This window comes from Cydia strobilella, chromosome 2, assembly GCF_947568885.1.
Source record: "Cydia strobilella chromosome 2, ilCydStro3.1, whole genome shotgun sequence".
Lineage (NCBI taxonomy): Eukaryota > Metazoa > Arthropoda > Insecta > Lepidoptera > Tortricidae > Cydia > Cydia strobilella.
Window position 1 is genome coordinate 19,178,874 of NC_086042.1, and position 21,180 is coordinate 19,200,053.

Below are 21,180 nucleotides of genomic sequence, written 5' to 3' on the forward strand. Positions count from 1 at the left end.
GTTTCTGTAAGGGTCACAGCTCTAACCTAACCTACTTTTCTGATAGCAGTTCTGTTCTGTGAGAATCGCAGTTCAAAACCCAACCACCCATCTAACCCACTTATCTAGTAGCATTTCCGGGTCCGGGTCTTGGTCCGGATCGGAGTCCGGGTCCGTGTCCGGCTGTTCGGGTCAGAGTTCGGTCCGGGTCCGCGTCCGAGTTGGGGTCCATGTTCAGACCCGGGTCCGGGTCCGAGTCCGGGTCTAAGTTTAGGTCTGGGTCCATAAGGAAGAGAACAAATCGCCAAACGTGAACTATGTGTCATTGAAGAGTTCCATTCTGATCATTATCAGCAGTTTTCACTTCATCAAATGTCACTTTTTTAAATGTAAATGCTGGATTTGTTGATGAAAATACAAAAATCACTATATGTATGCCTTTCACATTTGAGGAGTTCCCTCGGTTCCTCGTGGGTCTCATCATCAGAACTCGAGCTTGACAAAAATATGTCTTAAAAACTTGCTTAACAAACATAAAGAAGAGGACAAATCGCCAAACGTAAACTATGCGTCATTAAAGAGTTCCATTCTGATCATCATCAGCAGTTCCACTTCATCAAATGTCACTTTTTAAAATGGAAGTGCTGGATTTGTTTATAAAAATACAAAAATCACTATATGTATGCCTTTCACATTTGAGCAGTTCCCTCGATTCCTCATGGATCCCATCATCAGAACTTGAGCTTGACAAAAATGTTTCTTGAAAACCTAACTTGCTTAACAAACATAACGAAGAGGACAAATCGCCAAACGTGAACTATGCGTAATTGAAGAGTTCCGTTCTGATCATCATCAGCAGTTCCACTTCATCAAATGTCACTTTTTTAAATGTAATTGCTTGATTTGTTGATAAAAATACTACAATCACTATATGTATGCCTTTAACATTTGAGGAGTTCCCTCGATTCCTCATGGATCCCATCATCAGAACTGCTTTTTGATAAAAACGGGACCAATCTGTATGTATATACTTACAATCAAAAAAAGAATTTTCAAAATCGGTCCAGAAATGACGGAGTTATGGAGTAACAAACATAAAAAAAAAAAACAACCGAATTGAGAACCTCCTCCTTTGGATCTTGAAGTCGGTTAAAAACCCGTTGCCAGGGAGGTTTTGGGATTATACTGAGCAACTTTTACTATCGCCAAAGATAAGATATAACTCTAACTGGATACAGTCTAAGGAAAAGACGTGCCTCGAAAATCAAGAAAATGTGATTCTCGATTAGATGGCGCCACTACCTTTGGCCTACTCTCGTAGAGATGGCGTTGACGGTTTCATAATCATAATATATTTATTGTGACTATAGGTAAAAAAAAAGGTGTTACATTTTATGGGTAAGTACTAAAACCATAGCCTACCATCTTAATGGCGTACAATATTTCTTACTTAAAGCTAAAAATAATATTTAATGTCAAAAGATAACATAATTAGTACCTATATTAACATAATTATATTTGGCTAAGCATAATAAATTATAACTAAGACTAATTGACAATCAGTTTAAAGTAGACATTTTTTATATGTATAATAGTATTTAATTATAAGCACCCTTTATTATTTAAAAAGTCATTAACTGTGTAAAACCTTCTATGCAGTAACCATTCATTTATTTTGCTTTTAAATTTGCAAACTAGCCAATTTATGATTGTTTCGAAAATTTCTATTATACCTGGCTACTTTTTCAAACAGTTGTAGGTGTTTTTTAACAAACATCGCCACCTCTTTAATATAAAGACATGGTAGCGATAATATCTTATATCTAACAATGGCCTGCAAGAGTCACGTTGGGATGCACGATACAGAGCCCTAACACATTGTTTTTGAGCTTTGAATGCCTTAAGCCAGTCCGTGGAATTCCTAAAATAATGCCATAGCAAAGCAACGACTGAACGTATCCAAAATACGCAAGAATTCCCGCTTTTTCTGATGTGCTATGTACAACTCTACGAAGAGGATATATAAATCTAGAAAGCTTCGCACACAGATCCTCTATATGTAATTTCCAATTGCAATTGTTGTCGATTATGTATTTCGTTTTTTATTAACAATTTTAACGCATATCAGTGTAAGAACATGGGTCAAAATCATATAAAAATAATTAATATAATAAATGCAAATAAAAAAAGTCATTTATTCGTATATAAATAAACTTTTTATTATTTTTAGTTTTAATCGTGTGTCGATAGATGGCAGTGAACTTACTGTGGTTACAAAATTTACTATGACAGTACCGCTCTATCCTAATATATCCTCTTTGCTATCGCGATATCGGGGTTGTTCCCATAGTAAAAGTTGCTCAGTATAATCCCTAAACCTCCCTGGCAACGGGAATGCACTTATTTTTTAGCCACCGTGTATATATGGATGTTTTTATTATTTGAGTATGATTTTGACCCCATGTTCTTTCAATAACAAAAGGTACCCTCAACGCTATCTAAACGAGAATAGGCCAAAGGTTGGTATTGGTGGTAGCGCGATCTGTGCGAGAAACAAATTTTCTTGATTTCCGAGGCATGTTTTTTCCTTAGACTATTCATCTTATACGGAGTTATAATAATAATAAATTTTAATAATAAATTTTATTTATTTCAAGTAACATGACTCATAAAATTTGTTAGTTTACAATATTAATTCTTATCCCTAATGTTAGTACATAATTAATAAGTTACACAAAATATGGGCTGCAAGAAACATGCATCTCACAGCAGTGCCTCAAGTATGGACAGTCAAACCTGTCCGCAATAGAGCGCAGGATGGGGTTGGGGCTGGCCCGCACCCGGCGCACCAGGGATGAGCATCGCTTGCGTATGGTCGCGTAAAAGCAATCCATACGCGCCATCGCAAACATCCCAGATGCGCTACAGAAGCGGGGTAGCCCCACCAGCACCCGGAACGCGTTGTTATATTGGACCCGGAGAGCTCCATAGGCTCTCTGCGTATAGCACACCCATAAGCGGCACGTGTACAAAGATGTACAATAGGCTCTAAACAATGTAACTTTAACTGCTTTTGTACAGCGCGCAAACTTACGTGCGATCATGTTAGCCCTCACAGATAGGGCCCTCCGTTCCCGCTCTATATCCATATTATCCTTCATATCAGATGAAACAATATGGCCTAAGTATTTGAAACCATTCACCCTCTCCAGTGGTGTGCCATTTAATTGTATTGGAGGTACCTCCCCTATCCTGTATCCTCTCGGCTCAAACACCATGTATTGGGTTTTGGTAACATTATACCTAAGGCCATGCGCAGTCGCATAGTTCTCACATACGAGAAGTAATTTACGTAGTCCGCAAGCCGACGCGCTGAGCAAAACCATGTCGTCTGCATAGCTTATATTATTAACACACACTGAGTCAATATGGCAGCCGACATACATTCCGCTCAGCGCCTCGAGCAGCCCATTTATATACAGGTTAAAGAGTGTGGGCGAGGACAACCCTCCCTGCCTCACTCCACACTCCAACCTATATGGACTCGAAAGAGTACCTGACCACCTAACGCAGTTGACCTGGTTTCCATACCAGTACCTTAGAATACGAACTGTTTCGGGTGGTATATTCGTCGCTCCTAATTTTTCCCACAAGATATTGTAGGAAACCAGGTCAAACGCCCCAGATAGATCTAAAAAGCAAGCGTAAACCGGGGTTCTCCTATCTACATAGTACCTGACAGTATGCTTAAGGCACAGTATGGCGCTTTCAGTGGATAACCCGGGTCGAAAACCAAACTGGTTATGATTAATACACACATACCTATTTAACTGCACATTAAGGACACTGTCAAGAACTTTCGCCACTATAGTCGCAAGAGAGATGGGTCTATAGTTGCTAGAGTCCGACATATCTCCTGTTTTACTCTTGACTACAGGTATAACAATTGTTTTCATTAAGTCCTCAGGCAAATAACAATGTCTAACACATAGTGTATAGAACATTGCTAGCACCCTTGAGATGTGAGGCCCCGCATTCTGAAGATGCTCAATGCTGAGACCATCGTGCCCGGGTGACTTACCTCTCGACATAGAACGTATAGTAGAGGTTATTTGCTTAGCCGTGTATCCAGGCTCCACCAGGTCATTTTTGCTCTCAGTTATATAGGTATTTGGTATAGTAGTCATGTAAAGACTGGCCTTACGACTCTTACGAGCACTACAAATGGAGCCGATACATTGGAGTCAAAACGTCGTGTCAATTGCGCAGTGGAAAGGCGTCACCATGGTGTAAACAAAGTATAAGCGTATGCATACAATTCCGACCGAACACAGACGTCTTTCCACTGCGCAATCGCCACACGACTGAGCGGTGAGCGCGCTGGTGTAACAGAAAAGTACTGTTTGTTGCATCACTATTAGGGATTTGCCACACTGGATGCGTTCTGCGGGCAGCGGTCAGGTCAAACTTCAACTTCAAAGGTTGCTGTCAATGTTGTTCATACATAATTCGGGTTTGACCTGACCACTGACCGCAGAACGCATCCAGTGTGGCAAATCCTTTACATACCTTGGTCACGTAAATTCCATTTTCGATAACCAGTAGGTAATGTAAAAGAGATTTTAGTAAATAACATTCAACTAAGTAAAACTGGAAGTTAAAAAAAGACTAAAATAGGTACATGATTGATTTTTATTTACCTATAAATCTAAATCTATATCACAATCTGAACTTTCAAATATAGACATTTGAGAACTTGTAACAGATTTCTTACTTGCATAACTCGAGTTATCTATTGAATCAGACACATTTTCCAATTTAACAACTACTTCATTTTGTTTGTGTACTATGCTCGTGTTTACTTTTTCTTCATATTTACTAATATCATGTTTCTCCACACACTGGAATTGTCTTAATTTACTGCGAGTATTTGACGAAGTATTAGGACTTAGTTTACTGACAGAATCTTTTTCACACTCTTTGTTTTCGACAAATGATTTACTTGATTTGTCTTTTTTACTCTCTATATCTGCCTCACTTGACTCTGATTTTCCATCTGGTGAAATCTTATTATTTTCTATTACTGCATTATTTTTTCCACTATCATCAAAGTTAAAATCTATACCAATTTCATTAAAAATATCGTTTACACTGGGGACCCCCTTCAAATTAACGGTGGTATTTTGTTCTTCTGAATCGCTCTCCGAAATACTATCAAGTACATATCTTATTACAGATTTATCGTTTTTCTTTTTACCTAATTTTTGATTTTTTACATTTTCTTTCCGCTTCCTTTTCCTTGATTTCTGTACTAGTGGTGGTTTTCTTTCAAGTTTATTAAGCGTCGCATGTTTCTTCAAAGTCGCTGTAAACTTTTCATTCACGTTATCTCTACTATCGAATACGGGTCGATCGTCAGTATCATTATTTACAATATCCCCATGGTCATCGTTTTTATTTTTAAAGTACGAGCTCGTGACTAAAGTTGAAGATAGCGGGATATTGTCATCGGAGACGTCGTCGAATTTTTCGAAGAGCTTCGAGCTTTTGTTTTCTATTTCGCGTTCTAGAGTTTGATGATCTACTTGGAGAATTTTGGCGTAGGACAAGAGTTCGTTTTGCCAGATTTCGTAGAGGTTTAGTTTGGTGAGGAGCGTGCGGGCGGTGCACAGGTAGTGAAAGTCGGGGTGCTTGTGGAAGGAGTCGTGCAGCGCGTCGGTGGTGTCGGCGCGCGCGCAGTCCTGCATGGACAGGTCCACCAGCGCCGCGGCCGTCACCGCGTCCGCCGGCAGGATGCAAGTGCGCCGCATTAGCCGGCAGTGCGCCTGAGATAACCTGATACATAAAAAAATTAACGTAAACGTAAAGTTAAATAGAACAATCAGTGTGTCTTAAGAACGGTGAGCTAGTGAAGCTGCTTCACTAAAAAATACGATTCGCATTGACCGACCCAGTGTCGAAAGTCGCAGTACGCCCAACTGGTCATTAGAATTTTAGGTTTATATTATATAATTTTATATTTAACCCTGTTCCAGGCATTGTACTATTTATCGACCACAAATGTGTCGATTTAATTTCAACCTTTGCGATCCGAATTACAATTCAAATTAGATTGGTATTACGGGAATTGTGACTCGTCTTCAAATGAATCGTCTCAACTTAACTAATTGGAATATATTTGGAGTTTTTGACCTTCTAGATTGGTACGACCTGGAAAAGGGTTAAATGTAACACAGCTCGGTATGGCTTCCTCTAATCGGTCAGCTGTGGACGGGTGTCGTAACTGGCTCCCTTCGATTCCGTTTAAATATCGGATGTCATTTCGCGCGGTTTGCTTCATTCGACGTATGCAATTTTTCTAGGATTTATCCGCCGGACGCGGTCGACCACCCCACCGTCGGACACCCGCACACCCGCTGCGATGCCCAGCCCGGTACCGGTAAATGCGAGTCGTACTCGTACTGAAGCACTCCACTCTTGTACCTGACGAGGCTGTCCAGCATGCGCACGGTGGTGCGCGAGGGGTCTCGCGTCGCAGCGCGTCGTTGCGACATGTAGTAGGCGCGCAACACCGTGTTGGCCGCCGCTGTCATTTCCGTGTGAACGCCTCCTACCAGCCCGATGTACATCTGCAAACGGTAACCGACTCTGAATCTCCTTAATCTAGTATATCTAAATACAAATTAAAGGATCGCCTTACCGCTGCTTAAAATACGCTGACGCACCGTAAATTGACTACATCGAAATCACAAGAAGTGATTACATACATAGCGTTCTTATGGACGCGTCCGCTTGGACCGGCGGTTAATGACGTCATTGCCTTAACAGTGCGTCATCGTATTTTGAGCAGCGCTGTAGTCGATCATTTACTTGTTTTCCAATTATTTCGGACATCGTATTTAAAGTCGTAACTGAACAAACGCTCTGGCCCTGCGTGGAGGGGCAGCCTCCACCAGCCCCAGCTCCTTTGTGGATATGGGTATTACTAAGGGTCTTTAAACAGAATTGTAAGTATTTTAATGAACAACTTAAAAGTAAAAACATCTGTTTTCTGTGGCTTACACTTATCAATAAAGACGAACATAGAGCATCATGTTTAAAAAAATCGCTTAGGCTTAAAGCCTCAGCTCGCAAACTCGCGATCACGAAAATATATTCCTAATGAACCCTCTCGGGAAGAAATGATTGACGCAATTTGTGTGTAACTTTAGCCCCCACAGGCGGTTCTAAGCTGCGCCATACTTCAGCGTTAATTTTAAAAATCAAAAACGAATATTAGAAACTGAAGTAATCATACCTGCAGTTTTTCAATACTCCATTGTTTTTTGCTGTCAATGGTCCGAGCGCCGCCGAATAATATATACGAAGAGACGAGCGTGTCCCAAGCCTTATTTTTCGTGTCTAGCAGAATGAAAATTAAGTCAAACCTGTTAACAAACAACGGTAACGAGAGTTGTAATAACCCAATTTATTTAAGTGTCATGATTTTTTCTATGATTTTTCTCGACTACGTGCAGCAAAAATGTGTGTGCTTCCGTCTCTGACAATGATGATGAAGAGTAGGTAATTGAATTATAATTCTTAAACAAAGTCACAATCAACATACATATCGTATATAGCACCATTAGCACCGAATTTGAAATAACACCGGAAGGTCAGTTATGTTAGCCCTGCCAGAAAGCTCACTAGATGGCGTTACTAGTTTTTAAGTGTAAATGACACAGGAGCTTATTGATGTTATCGGAACGGTGTGTTTCTAGCAAGCACGGCAGCAGTAGCACACATACCTGCTGAGCAGAGGGGTCCCCAGCGCCACGTTGTGGTGCAGCGGCTCCGCGGGCTCGTAGCGGCCGCGCGGGTTGCACGCCGCCACCACAGCGCAGCGCGTGTTTAGTTTGCACACGATGCCCGCCTGCGGAATAATTTGCCTATTACTATATATTTTTATTACCTTGGTTACGTCATTGGTTATCTTATTAAAACCGATCCGCACATAATAAAAGCAATATGAAAAAAATAATGGTTATTAATTTCACATTTAATTCAGTTCCGTGCTTTTTTTTTTCAATTTCATGTTCAGTCAGTTTCAGTACTTACTAACAATTATTCCATTGGTTTCTTTATAAAAGAAATACGTAGTCATCTTTTTTCCATATTATCTGCTTAAATAAAATAATAAAACGTTTATTCAAAAATCTTACGTACAACCAAATACATATTTTCTTCTGCCAAACCACACAGTGGATTGTTGGCAGACGAGGCTCCTTTGTGTTTGTGTTAGCTGTTGATATGTAACTTAACTTTATCTGCTTAAATTACTTAATTCTTTTACAGTCAAATATCCATGAACTATTATGATTTTTTAATATTTTGTGTTCTACATTGTATCGATATTATTTGTATTAAATTACAAATTTATTTATTTGTCCAACAGGTGTACAGCCATCAGATATATCGGAGCGCCCGAGGTGCTCACAAATATCTGAACACGCCTCTATTGTCAAGGCGTTAGAGTGCGTGTTCAGACATTTTGAGCACCTCGGGCGCTCCGATATATCTGATGGCGACTGTACATAGGATGTTACAGATCAGTCAGTTTCACTATGTGGCGCCTTAACGGCATACAAATTTTGAGAGCATGCATGTCAAAATATAAATGTATGTACATATTACAAACCATTGTCATCTAAAAATTCTTTTATAGAGTAGTAGCTCTTTTAAATTAATAACAGTTTTAAAGCACTTTTAGGGTTCCGTACCCAAAGGGTAAAAACGGGACCCTATTACTAAGACTCCGCTGTCCGTCTGTCCGTCCGTCTGTCCGTCTGTCTGTCACCAGGCTGTATCTCATAAACCATGATAGCTAGACAGTTGAAATTTTCTCAGATGATGTATTTCTGATGCCGCTATAACAACAAATACTTAAAACAAAATACAGAATAATATAAATATTTAAATGGGGCTCCCATACAACAAACGTGATTTTTTGCTGTTTTTTTCCGTAATGGTTCGGAACCCTTCGTGTGCGAGTCCGACTCGCACTTGGCCGGTTTTTAAACTTGTTAAGCTGATGTAATAATTGAATGTGTTGTGGTATTTTGTAAAATATTCTCGGGGCCATTCCGACCACATTTTTTTGGAATAACATTGTCTTGGGTACAACTGAATACAATACTTTACCCCGTAATCGTTAGCTTTTAAAGCTTAAGAACAGATGAGCGTAACATTTCACAAAAACACATATTTCATATATATATATAGACTAAGACGTGTAGTGTTAGGATCTTAAGATTTTGAAAATAAGGCTTACAAGATTCTTCAAAGCTAACACCACACAGAGATCTTACACACTTTTTTGAGATCGAAAAGCTAGTTCCCTGTCCGTAGAGTTACCCCAGAATATTATTTCGTGCCTTAAAGACGATGTTACAAAGGCATGGTAAGCGGTAAGCACTGCAGATGGGTTTACTTTTTTCTTAAATTATATATAAAGCTTTTGATAGCATCACCCACTCCTCCATAATAACCGCACTACACAACCAAAACATCGAACAGCTTAACACCAATCTTCCGGACCAACGTTTCGGGTACAGCGAGGTGTCAAGCAACCCGACCCGAGGGGACCCGTTATCTCCAAAACTTTTTACGAGCACGCTCGAAGAAGTTCTCAGAAGCCTGGCGGTTTCTTGGGAGGAAAATGGAATAGTCGTCCGTAACAGGAGGTTGTCAAACCTTCGTTTTGCCGACGACATAGTTCTTTTTGCCTCCTCTGCCACAGAACTTCAGCAAATGCTCCATGATCTGAGCAACGCAAGCCTTCAGTTGGACTTCCAATTAATCGTGCAAAGACTCAGGTGATGACTAATAGCACGAAACGTACGGTCGAAGTTGACGGGCAGATTATACAATATGTCAACGAGTATATATACTTGGGCCAGTTAGTCTCTTTCAGCGACAGGCAAGACAAGGAAGTTGAGCGCCGTGTTCAAAACGCCTGGAAGAGCTACTGGTCCATGAAGGAGCTAATGAAGGGGGACATTCCAATGTCACTAAAGCGTAAACTCGTTGACATGTGTATTCTGCCTATCCTAACCTACGGTGCCCAAACATGGTCGCTCACCGAGAGTCAGAAGTCCAGAAGGTTTGCCAGAGAGCAATGGAGCGCAGCATTCTAGGTGTCACAAGGATGGATCGCATCCGAAACACTACACTGCGCTCCAGAACAGGCATAGCTGACGTAGGGGAGAAGACCGCTACGTTGAAGTGGGACTGGGCAGGTCATTTCTGCCGCATGCATCCGGATAGGTGGGCTAGTATAGCCACCAAGTGGATGCCGCAAAAGAAGCGCGGACGTGGCAGGCCCAGGCGGAGATGGCGGGACGACTTAGACACCTTCACTAATAACTGGCCGAAAACAGCTCAACAACGGGAGTCATGGAAATCAAAGGGAGAGATTTCTTACATATAGAGTCAATTGATATTTCCATGTCAGCTTATCGTCTACATACAATCCTAGAAATTTTGTCATATCCGTGTCATCAACTTTTTGCCCCTTTATAAGGGCTACAGTTAAATTAGGTGCATAATTAGTCCTTCGTTTAAATGTCATAAGTTTCGTTTTGTCCAAATTAATTATCAAGTTATTATTCGTTAGCCAATCTATAATTTTACTTAATGTTCTATTGATGTCAACCTCATAAGAATTCAAAACATATTTTCAGAAAATATAATGGTGCTGTCGTCAGCAAAGAGAACCTAGAACGCTCCCCTGTGGCACACCATAGCGAACTTCCCTTATATCCGATGTGTATGTTACTTCCATCTTCGACTTAAGACATAGCTGATTAATTTGAGTAATTTGTTTCCTACCACTTAAATAAGATTTTTATTAAAGAGTGGACATTGCCACGTAATCTGTAGCGATAAAGTTTGTCCAAAAGTATTCGAGTGTCAACATAATCGAACACTTTCGACATATCCATGTACAACGCAGAGACTGGACGCTTTTTATTGGAAGTCGATAAATGAGAACTCCCTATGACAGTTCAAAAATGCCACAATAATTCCGGTCTCCATCATACATGCTCAAATGCACATTAACTCCAAAGGCTGTACAAACGTAAATAATGAGCCTTACCTAATACTGAGTCAGCTCGTCTACACAGCACACTCCCCCGTCGAGCACCAGCGGCCGCTACCAGCTGCTTACCTTGGCCACGGACACTGTCTGTTGCTCCATGGCCTCGTGCACGGCGGCGCGGTCATGCGGCTTCAGCTGAGCCAGCTCGTCTACACAGCACACTCCCCCGTCGGCAAGCACCAGCGCGCCCGCTTCCAGCTGCCACTCGCCCCCTTCCTGAGATCAAGGAAATAAATACCTACTTAATCCACTCTATAATTTATCGCGCTACACATTTATCCACCTCATACTACGAAATACTCGAGCAGCAATTCTGCCTCGAACAAGGCCACCACAATGCCGACGTCAATCATCAAAGCAAATGAACTGGAAATCCAGTTACCCTGAGCGCCGAGCAGGTGAGGCCGGCGCGCGTGCTGCCGGCGCCCGACGTCAGCACGGCGCGCGCCGCCAGCGCAGCGCCCGCACGGAGCAACTGCGATTTTCCCGTACCTGTACGTATTTAATTAGGTAGTTAGGTAGAGTTAGACCAAGAAAAGTGTGCAACGATTTTCATAGCACACGCAGTGCAAGTGTTATTTTAAACGTCAAACTTTTATGAAATTATGACGTATAAATAACACTTGTACTGCGTATGCTATCAAAATCGCTCGCTTCGATCGCTCTACACACTTTGGAAGTACTGATAAATGTATATCATTGGCAATCTGCCCTGTAAGCTTAGTCTAGTGCAGTTTCTAGCGCACCTCCTAACGTGCTCGTTCTAGACTGACGTTTTCTGGTGCTTTGTGGTATACATTTTATAATTTGTATGATATAAATAAATAAATATTGGGGACATCTTACACAGATCGACCTAGCCCCAAACTAAGCATAGCTTGTACTATGGGTACTTGGCGAAGATTTAAACATACTTATATAGATAAATACATACTTATATTATATTATTATATACATCGAAAACAACCATGACTCAGGAACAAATATCTGTGTTCATCACACAAATAAATGTCCTTACCAGGATTTGAACACCGGACCATCGGCTTCGCAGGCAGGGTCACTTATCCAAGTACCCACTTGGCCAGACCGGTCGTCAAATTAAAGTTACTTTTATTTCTTTGAAATATAGATTATAGATAGTGTTATTGGTTTTTGCGGTAAAGGCGGTTTGCCTTTATGAATATTCATTTACTTTATGAATTCATTCCATTCAATGAAAATATGATGTCAAAACTTTATGCTGTACAAGATTTTGCAATCACAATTATTTGCCGAAATTGTTTCATTCATGTAGTCAAGCTAAAGACCTGATAATAGTCATAACCTGATGATGATAATAATCAAATTTGCTTGTGCATGGCATTAGTTAAAAGATTGATCGGATATTTACCCGGGTCTCCCACCAGCAACAGATGGCACTGACCGCGCACGCGCGTGATGCTGTCGTCCCCCGCGCCGCTGTTCGCCTCCGCCCCCGCTTGCGCGTCCGCCGCGCCCGCGCCCGCGCCCGCGCCCGTGAGCACGGTCAGCAGTAGGGCCAGCTTTACTGAATATAGGCCGTATACCTGTACAAGCAGATTAGCTTCATGGTAGAACTCCATGCAGTCTGCTCATTAAACATACACAAACACATCTCTCTGTCTGTACATTGAAGATTTAAAAGAGATCTAAGATCCTAACTTTGTGATTGCAACATCCCCCTACATTGCAAATTTGAAAGTATGGCGTTTGGCGCTTACGTCGCGTAGCACCGCATTAGTATTGAAGTGTTGTTGCGTGTCGCGATATCCGTGGAACGTTACAAATATTTAAAAATAAAAATTGTAATTGTACCTACAATGGAACTTACCTGTGGACACACTGACTTTAAAATCTGGTCTCTGCCCTTCAGAGGACAAGCTTCATACTTCGCCCAGAACTCATCAAAGCACTCTTTGACATCGGGAGCGGCGGCTAGGACCTCTGACTTCTGGGCATTGCAAACCTCAAGGTAGTTAGCCTGTAGTACCAATTCTACCTCTGACTGCTTGGCTTGGACGGCGGGACGCCAGCGGCGACGCACTGTTCCACTAAAATAGCCCAGAATGGCTAAGGGTATTCCATCTGTGGCATGCAATGTCATTGTGTCTCACTCTCTCATTAAGCAAAATGTGAGACAAAATACCAGAACCAAGATATTGGACAGATGGAATACCATCCTAATCTATGCATTTGATTATTCTCAGATTATATTGTGAGGCAAGAAAGCAGTACATGCAAAATGTATAATTAGACCCAAATGCTCGTGCATACAAATATAAAATGCTGCAGTGGTGTTTCCACCTTTTGGCTGTGACTTCTCACCTGACTATGTTTAAACATAAGTTGCATCTATTATGGAAATTGGTGATGTATTTCAGGTTATAATCACTCTATACAATGGGGATCATCATAATAAGTGTATGCACTTACCAGATATGCACATCATCTCCAGGTTTGCACGAGTCTACAAGGTCATCCTCCAGCACAACCCACATGGAGCCTGGTATAGTGCCTATGCCAAGTTTATTTACTTGCTCCTGATACAAAAAAAAAAATCAATAATTATTGTTGGAACATACATTTGATTGTTATTGAAATGAAGTATGAATATAAAGAATTAAGTATTTTGTAAAAAATAATTTAGACAGTAAGTAACATTTTTCTGCTATCATTAATGATCATGAATTAAAGGAACATATTTTTATGAGTATTATAAAACTTATACCAATACCAGGTATGTAGAAGTCATAACCTCATAACAAACTTTTTCCCGCGCCTTGCATGGAATTAGTTCCAGCAGTTATAGTTAGTATAGTGCCTGGATAAAATTTAATGACAATAATATTGGGTTGGACTAAAGCAAAGGGGGTGCCCACACTTAGACAATTATCATCGGAGTGATGTTATTATGACACCTATTTTTTATTGTTTTGCACCCCCTTTGCTTTAGGCCAACCTAGAATGGATCATAAAACTTAATAGTAGATTCCGAACAACTGACTTGAATTTTAATTTCCTGATAATCTTTGCAGTACTCCCTGGAGACTAAGTTAACTTGTGTGAATGTGGAGCTCTTGCACCTGGCTTCATCATTGCCACATCTCGCAGGAGCTTTCAGCACATACCTGTGCTCAAACTCTGCTTCCATACAGTTCTCAAACTTGCATTTTACACAAACATATTTGCGTTGATATTCCAACATCTTAGCTTGAGTTACTCTTACAATTGTCCCTAAAATAATAAAATCATAAATAAATAAATAAAACAAAATAGCCTTTATTACTGAGATAGGGGAACTCAGTTTGCCTCCTCGCAAAGGCCTCCTCTAAATCTCTCCAGTGGGTCCTGGCCATAGCTGCTCTTCTCCAAAAACATCCCGTTAGCTTTATTTCGTCTTCCCACCTGCAGAACTGTGGTCCTCTTTTGCGACTATATCCGCTAGGGTACCAGTTTGTGATTTGTGATATGTAATTAAATCATAATAAAAAGTATTACTTATGACCATGCAGAAGCAAATTTACCATTTTTAGGGTTCCATACCTCAAAAGGAAAAAAACGGAACCCTTATAGGATCACTTTGTTGTCCGTCCATCCATCTGTCAGTCATCCCTTAATCTCAGGAACGCGTGGAGGTAACGAGTTGAAATTAAAACCATATACTCAGGCCTACAGTCCCTAGAAGCTGTGAAGAAATCAAAATTTCTAAGTAACCGTAAAAAAAAAGAGACGGCCGTTTATGTCGCAAAAAATGTAAATTTCGATACTCTCAAGGGAATCTAAATTGATAAGGCACTTATGGTTGACCTAGAACTATGAAATTTGGCAAGTTATATCGTCTTACACTACAAATACAGGAAAAAACTGAAATATAATATGTAAATTTGTACAAAAGAAATGTTAAATTGGTAAGGAACCCTTGGTGGGCGAGTCCGACTCGGCCGGGTTTTTTCATTTAACACTTACTTACCAGTAACTTTTAAAAAGCAAGCCAAGTCCACATTTTTCGGAAATATTGTTCGATGGAGCTCAGGGCAAACGGGAAGTCCAAAGATACGAGCGTGAACGTTTTTCTTCAAAAAGCAATGAGGTAGCTTTTCGATGGTAGACTTGTATTCGCTTTGTTCCAGTATATATTGTTGCGCCTTTATTATGCCTTCGTGGCATTGTGGGAGACTATCCACTGGACTACAAAGTACTTTATCGCCTATATCAGGATATATCTCGAACAGCTTTAAAAAACTGAAATTCAACTTTTTATAATAGGTACTCGTAAAATAACATTTAGTAACAATAGGCAAGTACTGGTTGACTTACTCAATTTTTATACTATAGAATGCTAATACGTCCTCTTCCGTCAGAATATTGATACAATCTTGGAGGTGGTATTTCAGCACGTATTCTAAAATCATTTTGTATGTTCAGTGAAATGTATAAATGTTTTTTGTTTTGAGCGGCATCATGTGGGAACTAGTGGGAAGCGATAACGAAGCATGAAAATCATGGAGACTGTATAAAGGAGCCAAATCTCTATGTATGAAAAGTGTCCATCAAAAAACAGTAATTAGGCGGCGCCACCATACACCGAAATACTACCAAAAACAACCTACGTAATATGGTCGGGTTATTTGTTGCCTAATATGGTTCATGTTATACTCATGTCCCAGAGCCTAACTAGCGCCACCCGGAGAGATTAGGAACTATTATTTAAAGCTTAACGCGGTCACTTTTACAACAATTCTGCCATAAGAGATTGCGATCCTTTCTATTCCATCCATAATGAAAATGAATGAGAATGACATTGACAATGACAGTTGGATTGGGTGCCGTTCAGATATAACCAAAGAGAGGACTTCCGGTTCGAGCGCCATCTTGATAGTTAGCATCGTGATTAATTACTTTGTTTTTTGCTCATTAATATTGTTTAAAGTGTAATATCGATAGCTTATTATACAGTAAACTAATGTGGTAGTGTGCAGTGAATGGAGAATTAATTTTGAAGCGCGTTTAACCACCATCTTGGAGTCAACGGCCGGTAGTCCACGTGCTTCTTGTAAAGTCTAGCTATCGATTTACAAGAGCTAACAAATCACCGTACACTGTCTTGTACAACCGTACAATTTTTGTCGTTCTAAAGCTCTTAATACCTTGATACTGGCGAAATAGTCCCACTGGGCTGAAGCCATAATTTTAAAAGAAGAAGAAGAAGAAGTATAACCAAAGAGTATATAACCACTCTCCCAACAATACAATATGGCCGAAACAGAGCAGATAAAAATGGCGACTGTCAGATGCAGATGAAGTAAGATGGATACACTGAGAGAATGAGACGGCAATATGCGCCATTACACCGCCATTAGTATTATAGTTTTTTCCATACATTTCGTATTTTTGTTCCTAGTTGCGCCAGGCTGGATCAGGGCTAAATAAATTACATAAATAAATTTTGATTATACGATCCAGTGCCTTCAACTATACGAAATTCGATTGCATTATACGAGTACACTAATTCTAAAAAATGGGCTAATTTTAAATCAATATTTTTAAAACTGACGCGTATTTAAGTAGGTATAGCCGGTCAAACAACTTTTGATAGAAAAAGGAGCGAAATTCAAATTTTCTATGGGACGATTACAGGGACAGAATATAGTTGCCGCTCCATTAAATTATTACGATTTTTGTTCATTCAATATAGTTGGTCAAACCAAATTGTCAGTAAATAAGAACAAAAAAAACTATACTCAGCCTTTTCTTTTGGGTGCAGCTAGTACTAGTGTAAGACAAAGATAGTATGATTCTCCCTGTCTATGTTTGAAATGAGACAGTCCTTTGACAAACTATAGCTGAGCTTGTCAAGACACTTTTACTATTATTGGGTCGTGTTTAAGCTCCAACTTCCCGCTTACCACCCAAAGCAAAACCAACCCTCCCCAAGTGTTTTATTAAGCGAAGCGGCGGGCCGAAGTCCCGATGCTGAGCTTCGAAACCCAGCGAAGGCCGAAGTCCCGATGCTAAGCTTCGAAACCCAGCGAAGGCCGAAGGCCGAGCTCCGCGTAGGGCCGAAGGCCCGAAGCGTCCCTTACGATTTCCTAAGCACGCGAGGCCGAAGGCCGAGCTTCGGGAATGAAGTGCTCGCATGCGGATCTTTCCTTTCTACCAAAAGTACAACTTCATTACTTTTTCCCTTTGGAGCCATGCTACGCCACGATTCCCGTACTATTCCTTTGAAGTTTCAAAAAAACCGACAACTTCCCGATTGCCCGCCACGGCTGACAACTGACGGCCAGTCGTCCGCCATTGTATACCATTGCCCCCTGTATACAATGGCGATGGCATGGCATGGCCCATCCTTCACCACTATGTACTGGGGCCTTAACAGTATTGGCACCCTGATTGCCAGTAGTTTGACATCCGTGTATTTTTTCGTATCCAATTATACCGATTGACCACCTATACGTGATAGATACGAAAACAATTTGATTATACGGATTTCGTATCCAATTATACGATCTGGCAGCCCTGGGCTGGATATAACTATTTAACTAGCAATTTGCACGATGGTTTCACAATACAGTACTCATGTCAGTTTTGTGTCAGTTCCAGTAAAAGAGATATAGTTCAAATATAGTTGCCTTAAATTAGTATGGTTAATTCTTAAGGTCCCTCCGCAATCGTGAGCGAATACGAGTGTGGTGTCTAGTTCGCTAATCAGCGAAATCGACTCCACACTCGCGTTCGCGGCTTTACAAACACGTGTATCACTAACTTTAAAAATGTATTAGACCTTGTGATATTTAGCAAATGCGTGATATAGATTTTCTATCGATATCCGAGCGCACAATACATGACAAGGTACAGGGCTCTACAGACAGTACAGACCTTAAGGACCCTCCACACCCGAGCCCGAATCGCGGCGCGAAACCGCGAACGAACTCGAGTCTAGTTCGCTAATCAGCGAAATCGACTTCACACTCGCGTTCGGGTTCGGGGCTTCGCGCCGCATAGTCTGGAGCGGTCTTTGTAACAAACCGCACGCGATTTTTTGATACATTGACGAACAAAGACAAATAATGAAATAAGTCTCTTACAGACTACAAAGATAATTCCTGAATTTATTTTAGTTATTGACGACTGGGACCTAGGCTTGTGCCTGCTCGTTCACTACAGAGAGCGCTCCGCTCTCGGTCAAACGAACTAGTTCGGTCTTTTAGTTCCTTTATTTCAGTTCGGTTGATTATTTCAGCCGGGAATGAATATAAATCGGTTTTACACTCGATTTTTTTCAAATCTTTGGTACCTGAATTGAATATAATTCAAGGTGTACGAACGATATGATATGTCGATATTAAACATTGGACCACCTTAACACAAGAAAATTAAAATATATAGAAATATATTTGATTTTCCTTTATACTTTTTGGGCTTTAGCGTGTCACTCTGGTCTTCCCAGGTAGCAAAATGACGTCAGCGACGTCATAATGACGGCATTATTACGTCATAAAGACGTCGCTGACGTCATAATGACGTATAAATGCTACTGGGGTTTCATCTCGTTCGCACTTGTGCCAGCGACGTTGAGAACCGTTTCGTTCCGTCCGTTTTCTGTTTCACTCTGTCAAGCACTCTCCAATCCCACTGAACTAAAGGACCTAAAGACCGACTAAAAGCGTGCAAAAAGTTAGTTAGTTCCTTTCGGTCCTTCACGGGATTTCATTCTTAACAGTTCTTAGTTCATGACCGAGTCAAGCCTACTGGGACGCAGTCGCGGATAAGTGAGATGGAGATTCATCGTTTACATATTATGGTTCCTGTACACCATGGCCGAGCGTAGGCCAGTCTAAGGGACGTAGCTATACGGTGGAATGAGATAGCAATATCACTTGTTCCCTCTAACGCATAACTGCATTTCTTGGACTGGCCTACACTGGGCCATGGTGTACAGGAGCCTTTACGGCGTCCACTCGCCTTGCACTTGTCAGTTAGGGTGGTGTTCCATCTGTCCAATATCTTGGTCCAATGTGTATTTTGTCTCACATTTTGCTTAATGAGAGAGTGAGACGCAATGACATTGGACAGGTGGAATACCACCCTCTAAATAAGTGTACAAATTCTTAAGTCGGTGTTTACCTGAAATGTATCAAATTGTATGTGATTTATGGCAAGATCTGTTGAGCCCATGAGGAGTGGTCAGACGGTGAACCAAGCTTTTGCAGTTCAAGGTCACCCTCTAACCTTGGCCGGGGCGCAATGCAATTTCACAGTAAACCACCGTCTACATACCAGATGTATCGCACACGGATATAACCAGCAAGGTCATACAGGCCAGGCGCTCCAGACTACGCGGCGCGAAGCCGCGAACGCGAGTGTGGAGTCGATTTCGCTGATTAGCGAACTAGACTCCACACTTGCGTTCGCGGCTTTGCGCCGCGATACGCGCACGAGTGTGGAGGGACCTTATAAGGATCGGCGAGCCAATGGGGTTGGCAACTGTCAAAGGTTTGCAGAGATGGCGCCATCATAGCTTGCCCCTTTTTCTATGAGATTTGGCTTAAAGGGCTGGCATCCAGGGTATGGATGGTATAGAAAGGATGCTTATGGCAGAATTGTTGCAATAGTGACCGCTTTCAGCTTTAAATAATAGTTCCTAATCTCTCCGGTGGCGCTAGTTAGGCTCTGGGACATGAGTATAACATGAACCATATAAGGCAACAAATAACCCGGCCAAATTACGTAGGTTGTTTTTGGTAGTATTTCGGTGTATGGTGGCGCCGCCTAATTACTGTTTTTTGATGGACACTTTTCATACATACAGATTTGGCTCCTTTATATAGTCTCCATGATCCAGGGCATTAAAAAAAACAAAAATTTGACACAATTCTAGGGATTGACAGGGCAAGCTATGCTGGTGCCATCTGCTAAAGACTTCGACCGGCCAACCCCATTTCATTTTGCGTCCACACCACCTGATTAAATTGTCAATAATCACAAATTTGTCCTGTCTATAGAGTTATGGATGGTATAGAAAGGCTTTCAGCTGTAAATAATAGTTCCAAATCTCTCCGGTGGCGCTAGGTAGGCTCTGAGATCAAAGAGTATTGTATTATATAGGAGACTCTGACATGAACCATAGAGGTATAATAATGTAGAGATGAAATGGGGGAGGGGGCAGCAAATAACCCGACCAAATTACGTAGGTTGTTTCTGGTATGTTGTCAGGAATGTTAAAACGTGTTTTTAATTTTGTCGCATTGCGTATGTTCTGTCCCTCACGGTCTCACAACTATATAAAATACTAGGTGTATGGCCTATTTACTGTTTTTTACAGTCACTTTTTGATACATGAAGATTCATTTCCTTCATGGAGACTATATAAAGGAGCCAAATCTCTATGTATGAAAAGTGTCCATCAAAAAACAGTAATTAGGCGGCGCCACCATACACTGAAATACTACCAAAAACAACCTACGTAATTTGGTCGGGTTATTTGTTGGTTCATGTTATACTCATGTCCCAGAGCCTAACTAGCGCCACCGGAGAGATTAGGAACTATTATTTAAAGCTGAAAGCGGTCACTTTTGCAACAATTCTGCCATAAGAGATTGGCATCCTTTCTATACCATCCATAATTTCCTTACCTCTACACATTTTTGACAAGTTTTCACTGACATTGATGCATCACGGCGGTTTGTTTACAGGTGACCTACCGCGAAACGCGAAAATCGAAATTTCGTTATCTGCCTCTTTATCGATCAAATATGCAAGTGATAAAGGTAGAAACCGAACTTTCGATTTTCGTGTTTCGTGGTAGGCCCTGTGTTTGTGCTAGTGACGCCCTCTACGCAGAGTTTTGAGTAATATTTCCTATTTCCATGTCAGTTATTTTCGAAAATATCCAAATCCAACAGTCTAACCTACCGTGAACATCGGAAATCAAAATTTCAAGAATATAGTAATGCGAAAAATAACGAAATTTCGATTTTCTATGCTTGCTGCTGTTGATTCGAGTCATCCGTACAATTGACATAGCGGAAGCATTATAATGT

General features: G+C 40.9%; 1 protein-coding gene across 2 annotated transcripts; it reads right to left on the reverse strand.

Moving 5' to 3' along the window:
* Window positions 1–4,657: 4,657 nt before the first annotated feature.
* On the reverse strand, window positions 4,658–15,629 carry LOC134752883 (uncharacterized). 2 transcript variants are annotated; one of them, XM_063688661.1, is made up of 12 exons: window positions 15,455–15,629; window positions 15,108–15,379; window positions 14,142–14,371; window positions 13,571–13,677; window positions 12,969–13,188; window positions 12,510–12,684; window positions 11,502–11,611; window positions 11,189–11,335; window positions 7,767–7,891; window positions 7,277–7,406; window positions 6,463–6,608; window positions 4,658–5,814 (listed from the first exon to the last, which is right to left on the reverse strand). In XM_063688661.1, exons 1-12 carry the CDS (start codon window positions 15,547–15,549, stop codon window positions 4,680–4,682), a joined length of 2,892 nt encoding a protein of 963 aa, XP_063544731.1. In that variant the 5' UTR covers window positions 15,550–15,629; the 3' UTR covers window positions 4,658–4,679. The 2 variants fall into 2 exon arrangements, with proteins under 2 accessions (XP_063544731.1, XP_063544739.1); XM_063688669.1 differs by lacking the exon at window positions 15,455–15,629 and adding an exon at window positions 14,681–14,822 and having other exon boundaries at window positions 15,108–15,245.
* Window positions 15,630–21,180: the final 5,551 nt, after the last annotated feature.